The following is an 11424-nucleotide window of genomic DNA, read 5'->3' as shown; positions in this document are numbered from 1 at the left end:
GAACTTGCGATCTTGGCTTAAATAGCAACGCTCATCTTGCCATATAGGACGAGTGAAAATTTGTGTTTGCAATAATTTCGCCAAAATCATTCTGAACCTAACGAAAAAAATATATTTCACTGTGTTTGTTTAGTATTAAATTATTGTAAACGTATCTAAAATATATTTAGTTGGGTTATGCTAAAATAAATTGACCTTGTTATAATAAGGTTAGGTAAGTTTTCTAAGATTCTTTTGGTGCAAAATTATAAATTTTTAAATTATCATTAATGAAAAAAATATATCTTTAAACGTATAAGAGAAAATTTTAGAAAGGACTTAATTTTAAATGAGTTCTTGCAAATGCAAATTGACCAGTTTTACATATACGGCACGACATATATATATATATATATATATATATATATATATATATATATATATATATATATATATATATATATATATATATATATATATATATATATATATATATATATATATATATACATGAAAAAGATCATACAAGAACATAGATAAACATTCTACTATAGATTTGATGTATGATACATTTGGGCTACGGTCTACAAATGTATATGTTTACAAACACAAAAGTGTTATAAATATTGGTGAATGAAACAAATGAACCCACATGAAGGAGAAAGAGAGAAGGTAAGATTAATGAGTGTTGTGATACTTTATGTTGAGGCCCTCTTCAGCAGACTGTTCGAGAGTCTGATGAAGACTATTGAAAGATCAGTGAAAGAACATGTTGGAGTGTCTGTTAGAGAAGTAAGTTTATTCAGGTACATTACACAAATTTTCTTGAATACGATTGTCTTACATGTAAGAATTATTAGGATTCTTCCCCAAAAAGGCAAGACGGACTTATTTCCACTGGGGTCCTTGACGGTCTTTGATGTTCCTTGAGGGTCCTTGATGATCCTTGATGGTTCTTGAAGGCCCTAGATTCACCATCTAGGACCTTCAAGAATCACCAAGGAGGTCGAAATATACAGTAATGGTTCTATCTTCTCTTTTCTTGTCTCCGTGTGAGTTCGTGTGTGAGTCCCTGACGTGAAAATCTACATGGCAGTGTAGGTGGGCTGAGGCGGTGTTGCTGGGGGAAAGAGAAATAGCCCTGGCAACCTATTGATGTATGTTAGACTTATTTACACCCTGGAGACCTTGAAGCGTCCCTGAGCCAGTGAGAGCTCGCGAAAGGCCGTTGATTCCTCCCAGCTACTGTCGAAGCTACGCCCCTGGGTGAGCCCTGAGGCATCACTGGCGTCCCCTTTCAGCAGCTCGTCCACTTGGTCCGTATCGATTTCCCATTGGCTGGAAATGACTGCCCCTGAGGAATCGCGGGTCTCCCATTGACTCGGGGAAGAGGTCACACCTAGTCACCAGGCTTCCTCCAGGTTCATCTTCGTGTGCTTGTCATCCTTCGTGGCGTCTCTCTTCTTGGCGGCGTCGGGCGGCGGGCGTCGGCGTCGGTTGCAACCGTGCACCGCCAGTATCAACACGCTGCAGGAAAACCAAATATATATATATATATATATATATATATATATATATATATATATATATATATATATATATATATATATATATATATATATATATATATATATATATATATATATATATATAAAAAAAAAAAAAAAATATTATTTTTCGATGAAAACAGCTTATTGTATATATATATATATATATAATATATATATATATATATATATATATATATATATATATATATATGTATATATATATATATATATATATATATATATATATATATATATATATATATATATATATATATATATATATTGTGTTATTGTCTGACAATAACACAGAATATTGAAATATTATGACACTTAACACTAGGGGGTTACTGATAAGAACTACACGAGAGGAAACTGGGTTTGCATGGTATGTGCTGCTATTTCCTATATATAGGCATGATTCGACACGCCTCAGTTAGGGCATTGTTGCTGGCTGGCAGTCTGGCCATCGCACAACCCCGTCCCTCACAGGGGATTACAGCTATCTGTGAATATAATCTGTATAAATATTCTCTACACTTAGCCATTCACTGCATGACTATTACGTCAAAATGTTTAACATTACACATTAGAATTCCCCTGCATGGCTGTTACGTCAAAAGGCTTAACATTACGCATTTGTCTTTTACTGCAGGACTATTGTATCAAAATGTTTTTTATATTAAGTTCACTGCATGACTCTTTTACGTCAAAATGTTTAACATTACGTATTAGAATTTCACTGCATAACTATTACGTCAAAATGTTTAACATTGCGCATTATCAAGCGAGGCATCCCTGAGCATGTTGATTAAAACTTGTGTCACAAGCGCGAGTTAAATTGAAGATGTCATGGCTCAAACTTAAGTTATATTTTGCCTCGTGTTTAATGAAGCGAGATTAAGTAATGCCATGCTGTGCGAAAACTGGTTATAAATGTAGACTGCAGTACGGAGGCTCGTGGAGAACATCTGTCACGTTACTGTGGAACGTTCGCCCTTCCAAGTCAAGGTTGCCTCAACACTTGACTGTGTCATTGCCAACAACATCTTGTGATATAAGAACACTGCAGTTGGCATAATGACCCTTGATGAGCCTGCTGACTGAGGCAACAAGCCGACAAGTGACAGTGAAGATGCATTTATATACAAGAAGCCTTTATTTTCTACATTTTGCTCACGGCTGAGTTTTGCGGAAGTTCCAGTCTGAGTTAAACATCGTCTAAGGTTTCGCTAGGTATTTCGTGTTATCATTACCTCATAATGAGCAGGTGGCACCTAATGTGAGATCACCTCTTACAAGGTACGCTCAGGTCACCTCTAGTCAGGTCTTCTTCAAGCTGGACTGCTACGGAGAGAACGATAACAGTCCTACATAAGCCAGAAGTTGCTGTTGCCATGGCCGGCCGGAGGTTGCTGTTGCCATGGCCCGCCAGAGGGCCACTGGAGCGTGCTCAGTCTTGCTCCTCCTTCACTGCAGTAACCACACCAGTGAACGACTCATAACAGCGACCCGCGTCAAGGAAGAAAAATAAATCACCATACCGTAGCTGGAACAGTCCACTAACAACTGACATAGACAGTGAGACAGGTTTATCAGACTCCGAAAACATACTTCTCCGGTATTTTAAAAGAATCTTGTTTACAACTTGTCCCTCAGTGTCGGAGTGAATTTCTATTTATTTGCCTCTTGATGTTTAGTCTGTATACAGATCCTCTCCCACTAAGGTATAGTATACCCGAAGAAAAAAAAAACATCCACCATTATTCATTTAAGTGTTGCCTGAAGGGCGCACACATCACTGTTCCAGTGACCCACTGGAACAGTGATGCGTACAGTGCAGGCACTGTACTTCCCCTCATTTTACTTCCCACCTCTAGGACTCGAGCCCAGCTAACCGGTTTTCTCTGACACTCCCTCTCACTCCAACTAAAAGACAACTATTCCCCTCAAAAACCCACTTGTCTCCACTCCGATCCAGCACACTCACACATCCACTCCGAAACCTCCCTCAACCCTGCTATTTCCACCCCTTCCTGGGACGACCCTACCCTTAATCCCATCCACCCCGGAGTTATACACTCCCTTGGTCACCCTATTCTGCTCCATCCTCTCTAATGTACCCGCACTGAAAAAAAAGCAATGACTAAGATTTATGGTGGTTGTCTGGGAGACATGACCGTGAGGGAGCGCTGGGGTAAGAGCTTCATATAGTGGAGGGTAAACTAGATCCCTCAGTTGTCCAGATTATTCACGTAAGAGTAATTAAAACGAGAAAAAACATGTTTTGAAGCGTGTGTAGGAGGGTGGAAGAGGCGGCACCAACGTGAACTGTTGTACTGAATAGTTATTAACTCAGGAGGGTCACCTGAGCTCTGCATACACTAGCTTTTCATAAAAATGTTTTGTGTTTTAAGAGAATGTGTTTGTGTTTTTATGTGAACGCGCTCGTGTGTGTGTGTGTGTGTGTGTGTACTCGCCTGTTTGTGGTTACAGGAGTCGAGTCACAGCTCCTGTTGTGTGTGTGTGTGTGTACAGTATCACCACATGTATTTTGTACTCAAGCTTCACCTTAGAGGAAGTTCCTTCACTTTGAAAGGTCGGCTTTGCTATGCAAATGTTACCAAAAACGTTAACTTTCTGGAAGCAGTTCATGATCCACACTCATACCAGAGATCCACCATAGTATCTGAGTGACAAAATTATCCTGACATTTATGATCCATACACTTAGGTACCAAAGTTTCCTACACATAGTATCTGAGTGACAAAGCCTACTGTGTAGGCGAAACGTTTCGAAATCATGATCCACTGTTCATACCTTAGACATCCACCATAGTATCTGAGTGACAAAATTATCCTGATTGGTAGGCTGGTCAATGGGGTTTAAAGCCTATCAACTGCACGAGGGTCATCAAGACCGCTCGTCACCAGTTCACCACCAGACAAGTATTCTTAAATGCCTTTGATTTACCTTTGACGGGGTTCGAGGGTTTTCCTACTGCCTCCCACCTCGGCCCTGAGCCAGGCTTGTCTGGTGCTTTTCTGGTCACCTAGGCTGTTACTGCAGGCTTGCAGCTGACCCAGACATCCATCACAGCCTGGTTGACCTGGTCAGTGCTATCACACTCTACGTGTTAAGCTATCCATTGGGAATTTAATACTGCCTTGTCTGTACAGTTATAATTGCAGAGTGTTGCAGAGTGTTGCGGAGTGTAAGCTTACTGATGACTGTTGCAGGCGCGGCACAGAGCTTCCGTAGAACAGTGATGTCACTGTCTACACTGACTGCACTGTCTACACTGACTACACTGTTTACACTGATTACACTGTCTACACTGTCTACACTGACTACAATGACATTCACAAGATGTTCCTGAACGGCAGTAATGTTTATGAGGCCACCATTACTTTCAATATAAATTCTTGATACACATTCGTATACTACACTGACGTGCATCTGCTCATGCTCACCCTGCTGAGGACGGGGTACCTTGATGCTGGTGAGAGGCTCTTGATCCAAGAACATGGGGCTATTCTTTCCTCTTCCTTGGATCACGCCTGATTCTATATAGTTATATTCCATCACACAGGATGGGTTGCAAAGTCATGAAATCTGCCGAAGATGATTCATACATCTACGTTTTCTGAATCCCGGGTTTTGAAACCCAGTGTATGAGGGTTTCTGGCATGTGCCCAGTAGAGGTTGATGGCACGGAAAGATGATTCAGAAGGTAGCTATTCATAGTCTCATCAACCATCGCGCCCACGGCCCGATCTCAGACGAGGTCTTCGCGGAAGGAGAGCTGGGAGTTCGTGTGCTTGGACGAAGGTTCGAGTCTCTGTTGAGCTGCGTGTTTATGGAATTTATTTACTTAGAATTGTGGTCCATTCGTCAAGTCAGACGATGGAAAGAAGTCACGTCGAAGGTTGAGAGACGTGGAGACAGACAAGAGAAGGGAGGAAAGAGCGAAGGTTAGAAGACATGTAAAGGCAGGTCAGGTAGGGAGAAGACAGCCAAGAATAGAAGAGACAAAGAGACAGCCAAGGTTAGGAAAAGAAGTCAGCTAAGGATAGGAGAGGCAAAGAGACAGACGTGGTTAGAAGAGCTGAGGAGACGATTATGATCACATCAGGTGCGTTATGAAGACTAACAGTATACCAGAAAAGACAGATATCTATAAGAAACTAAGCCAGTACTCGGATGCCTTCCATCAACGTCGTCGACCAGAACTGACACAATAAGACGGCAGCCGTGAAGGCTACCCAGAGGAAACGAATCAGTTTGGAATAGAACAACAGCTAATCCAATGACTGTGTTTTCTTATATAGAAAATTACTCCAGCAAGGCTGACATTTTTGTTTAGTCTCCCAGAAAAACAGAAATAGAGTAAGAAGGAGCACGAACGAGACAACTATAAAATATACAAGGTTTCTGAAATTCAAATTTAATATGTGGTGGATAGAGGAGGACAGAGGGTGTTAATTATTTTCTCAAAATAAAAACAAAATATGGGGTTAAGGAGAGACGGAGATTATTTTGTCCTAAGAGAAGGAAGAATTGATGAAATAAGAAGAACTAAGACTAACAGCGCAAGGTATAAATTTACCTCAAAAAACGTAGAGTTGAAAAAATCTATAAACATTTATTAAATTCTTATTTCCACTGATAGTTCACTCTAAATAGAGTTTTATAAGGTCTATGACTTAACAAAGAGCTGTATAGAAGCAAATAACTCTGTAAATAAAGTTTTTTGCTCTACAAAGAGTCTCTCTACTAGACCTGAGGGTGAAGCTTGTCTTACAAAACTGTAAGTTCCTTGTCTGAGAAGTCAAGGGTCGTTGACACTGAAATTTGCGCCTACAGAGTGTAAAAAGTTTAATCCTGGCAGTGTGGGCGAGTTGGCATGCTAGTAGTAGTGGTAGTGGTGGTAGTTGTTGTAGTTGTTGGTTGTTGTTGTTGTGGTGGTGTTGATGTTAGTGACGCTGTTGTTGTTAGTTTCTTGGTTTTAATACGATGTTGATTTTCTGCAGTGCCCCTTCGTCTTGCACTCCTGTGTATTTTTAATGCCCACGCCCGCACGCCCACACACGTGCACATACACCAACACCCCCACCACCCAGAGCCACACACCCAGACACCCACGCCAGTGCCACCTGTTCCTGGCACTACCAAGACGCTACTGCCACTCGTATCGCATCCAGAGGAAACTCAGGGATCACGGATGAAGGATCACGGATGAAGGATCACGGATGAAGGATAACGGATGAAGAATCAGGATGAGATCACAGATGAGGGATTACGGATGAGGGATTACGGATGAGGGGTCATAGATGAGGGATCAGGGGTGAATCATTTGCAATTTTGCATCAACATTAACTTTAGGACTGGTCTGGGACCAGACCGCGGGGGCGGTGACCCATGGAAGCCACTCCAGATAAGCCCACAGTGTGTGGCTTCCTAATTCTAAACACAGAAACATACAGTCACGTCTCCTAACACCTGACACCCTACACACATCGTAGCAAATAGGTACCTGGGTACTAGTCAGCTGCTGTGGAGAGACAATCGAAAATCACTTAAGGATCTATTTATTCCCTACAGGGAAAAGAACCCAGTAACCCAGACATAAGCCACCTGGCTTTCTTGACATTCATGATCCCTTAATAACCCTCAGGGTTTCACAGTCTTATAAAAAATACACTTCTGTTTCTTAAATTTAATTAATTTTTCTTCTCTAGAATGGTCTACACACACACACATACACATACACAGACACACACACACACATACAGACACACACACACACACACACACACACACACACACACACACACACACACACATACACAGACACACACACATAGACGCATACAGGCACACACACGAACATACATACATATACACACACAGACACAGACACACACATACAGACACATACAGACACACACACGAACATACATACACACACACACACACACACACACACACACACACACACACACACACACACACACACACACACACACACACACACACAAACACACACACACACACACACACACACACACACACACACACACACACACACACACACACACACACACTCACAGAAACAAAACTCACCAGAATAATAAAAGATTCAATCTTTCCATCCGGATATCAAATTCTCAGGAAAGACAGAGGGAGGAGAGGGGGAGGAGGAGTTGCACTGCTCATTAAAAACCAGTGGGGGTTTGAGAAAATGGAAGGAATGGATGGCACTGGCGAAAGGGACTACTTAGTAGGAACAATCCAGTCTGAGGGACATAAGGTGATAATTGCAGTAATGTACAACCCACCACAGAACTGCAGGAGGCCAAGAGAAGAATACGATGAGAGCAACAGAGCAATGATCGACACACTAGCCGAGGTGGCCAGGAGAGCACACATGGGGGGAGCAAAGTTACTAGTTATGGGTGATTTCAATCACAAGGAGATTGACTGGGAAAACCTGGAGCCCCATGGGGGTCCCGAAACATGGAGAGCCAAGATGATGGATGTGGTACTGGAAAACCTCATGCATCAACATGTTAGATACACTACCAGAGAGAGAGAGGAGAGGATGAACCAGCAAGACTGGACCTTGTATTCACCTTGAGTAGTTCGCACATCGAGGGTATCATGTATGAAAGGCCCCTGGGAGCTAGTGATCATGTGGTTCTGTGCTTCGACTACATAGTTGAGCTCCAAGTGGAGAGAGTAGCAGGAATAGGCTGGGAAAAACCAAACTACAAAAGGGGGAACTACTCAGGCATGAGGAACTTCCTTCAAGACATTCAGTGGGAGAGGGAACTGACAGGAAAACCAGTACAAGAAATGATGGACTATGTTGCAACAAAATGCAAGGAGGCAGAGGAGAGGTTTGTTCCCAAGGGAAACAGAAATAATTGGAAGAACAGAACGAGTCCTTGGTTCACCCAAAGGTGTAGGGAGGCAAAAACTAGGTGTACTAGAGAATGGAAAAGGTACAGAAGACAGAGAACTCAGGAAAATAAAGAAATTAGCCGAAGAGCCAGAAACGAATATGCACAGATAAGAAGGGAGGCTCAAAGACAATATGAAAATGACATAGCATCAAGCTGTTGTACAGCCACATCAGGAGGAAAACAACAGTCAAGGACCAGGTAATCAGACTGAGGAAGGATGATGGGGAATTCACAAGAAACGACCAAGAGGTATGTCAGGAGCTCAACACAAGATTTAAAGAGGTATTTACAGTGGAAACCAGTAGGACTCCAGGAAATCAGAACAGGGGGGCACACCAGCAAGTGCTGGATGAGGTACATATAACCAAGGAGGAGGTGAAGAAGTTGCTATGCGAACTTGACACCTCAAAGGCGGTGGGACCAAACAACATCTCTCCATGGGTCCTTAAAGAGGGCGCAGAGATATTGTGTGAGCCATTAACAAAGCTCTTCAACACATAAAAAGATCTGGGGGTGAGTATAACACCGAGCATATCTCCTGAGGCGCACATCAATCAGATAACTGCTGCAGCATACGGGCGCCTGGCAAACCTACGGATAGCGTTCCGATACCTCAGTAAGGATTCGTTTAAGACTCTGTATACCATTTACGTCAGGCCCATACTGGAGTATGCAGCACCAGTTTGGAATCCACACCTAGTCAAGCACGTCAAGAAATTAGAGAAAGTGCAAAGGTTTGCAACAAGACTAGTCCCAGAGCTACGGGGATTGTCCTACGAAGAAAGGTTGAGTGAAATCGGCCTGACGACACTGGAGGACAGGAGGGTCAGGGGAGACATGATAACGACATATAAAATACTGCGCGGAATAGACGAGGTGGACAAAGACGGGATGTTCCAGAGAAGGGACACAGACACAAGAGGACACAATTTGAAGTTGAAGACTCAGATGAATCAAAGGGGTGTTAGGAAGTATTTCTTCAGTCATAGAGTAGTCAGGTCGTGGAATAGCCTAGAAAGTGACGTAGTGGAGGCGGGAACCATACATAGTTTTAAGGCGAGGTATGATAGAGCTCATGGGGCAGGGAGAGAGAGGACCTAGTAGCAATCAGCGAAGAGGCGGGGCCAGGAGCTGTGAATCGACCCCTGCAACCACAAATAGGTGAGTACAAATAGGTGAGTACACACACACACACACACACACACACACACACACACACACACACATATATATATATATATATATATATATATATATATATATATATATATATATATATATATATATATATATATATATATATATATATATATATACACACACATATATAATTATAAAGAAAGGCCTTCATCTCGACTCCAGAGTCATATTGACCTTGTTAATTAAATTCTGACTCCTTGAGGTGGCAGGTGGCAGGTGGCAGGTGGGGTCACGAGAGGCGTGAACTACCACTGCTGAAGGCAGTGAATACTTCACAGCTGCGGAGAATTTCATTAAGGAGTGACACGGACTCATGAACTCCGTCCGTGGACGGTCCGCTGACTGTCAGACACCGTCTGCGATAGCTTATATTTCCTTAACGCGGTTGGATTTGTAAGCTAGGATATCTTATCTTATCTCGGTCAGTCAACAGCTGTTATCCTACCTCAGATCATTTCTTAAGTTAGGGTAGTCGATTCTACTTACTGCTATTTACTTCTATGTACTGCTATTTACTTCGCACCGGGGCATCGAACCCGGGTGTTTCAGTCGTAAGCCAAACTCTCTACTACTGAGGGAAGCATATATATATATATATATATATATATATATATATATATATATATATATATATATATATATATATATATATATATATATATATATATATATATATATATATATATATATATAAAGGAATTCGCGAGAGCAGGCGAAATATACACAAACACTGATCTCTGGCTGAAGGATGAGATGAAAAGCTGTAAACCTTCTCCCTGAAAGCTGGCTGCCTTGGATCAAACGTGTAGCGCATGCTACACGCCAAGGTATTGTCCAGTGTGGGTAGATTGGTAAAGCACTGCGTACCTTGTCCTAAGGTTCGTAGGTTCGAGTGTCCTTCAGCCAGAGATCAGTGTTTGTGTGTATATATATATATATATATAATTGACTTCAGTGTATCGTGGAAGGGACCTGTTCCAACGCTGGCGACCATCTGTTGGTCACAGCTGGCTACTGGACGCTACAACTGCATGTCGTGAGCTAAACTGGTCTCCAGGTGCGACCAATGTTGTACACTAACAGGTCACACACCCTGGAAATTAACAGGAGGACGAGAGGAGAGGAAGTAGAAGAGGGAAAAGGGGGATGTGGTAAGGCAGGAAGGAGAGGTGGAGAAGGAAGAGGAAGTAGGGAGAGGGGGAGAAGGGAAGCACAGCTGTTCATCCTTATCTGCGGTTTTCTGCAGACGTTGTGTTGATGTCCTGCTGGTGGGAAGGAGAGAGGGAGGGAATGAGAGAGGAAGGGAAGGAGAAAGGGAGGGATTGTTCTTCCTTTCCAACCCTTCTTCCTGTTGATAGAGTTGTTAACGTCCATTTGAGTGCCTCGTGTAACTGATGGCAGGTCACGGCCATACACAGCTTTACATACAGGTACGACAGGGAGCACGAGGCTAGGATTGTGTGTGTCTGGTGTTGTCCTGTTCAGAAGTGAGCATCAATGTATCGGTGGCCCGGTGGCCTGGTGGCTAAAGCTCTCGCTTCACACACGGAGGGCCCGGGTTCGATTCCCGGCGGGTGGAAACATTTCGACACGTTTCCTTACACCTGTTGTCCTGTTCACCTAGCAGCAAATAGGTACCTGGGTGTTAGTCGACTGGTGTGGGTCGCATCCTGGGGGACAAGATTAAGGACCCCAATGGAAATAAGTTAGACAGTCCTCGATGACGCACT

General features: G+C 42.6%; 1 protein-coding gene across 1 annotated transcript in view; it reads right to left on the bottom strand.

The window, feature by feature from the left end:
* Window positions 1-1243: 1243 nt before the first annotated feature.
* Window positions 1244-11424, bottom strand: part of LOC128698236 (probable serine/threonine-protein kinase irlD) — a 46617-nt gene continuing 36436 nt past the window's right edge. Inside the window, exon 2 of the mRNA XM_053790398.2 lies at window positions 1244-1506. Within this exon, the coding sequence (XP_053646373.1) occupies window positions 1383-1506 (124 nt within the window). The 3' untranslated portion in view covers window positions 1244-1382. The remainder of the gene's footprint in view (window positions 1507-11424) is intronic.

This window comes from Cherax quadricarinatus, chromosome 63 (genome assembly GCF_038502225.1).
Source record: "Cherax quadricarinatus isolate ZL_2023a chromosome 63, ASM3850222v1, whole genome shotgun sequence".
Lineage (NCBI taxonomy): Eukaryota > Metazoa > Arthropoda > Malacostraca > Decapoda > Parastacidae > Cherax > Cherax quadricarinatus.
This window is presented reverse-complemented; position numbering and strand designations above follow the sequence as displayed.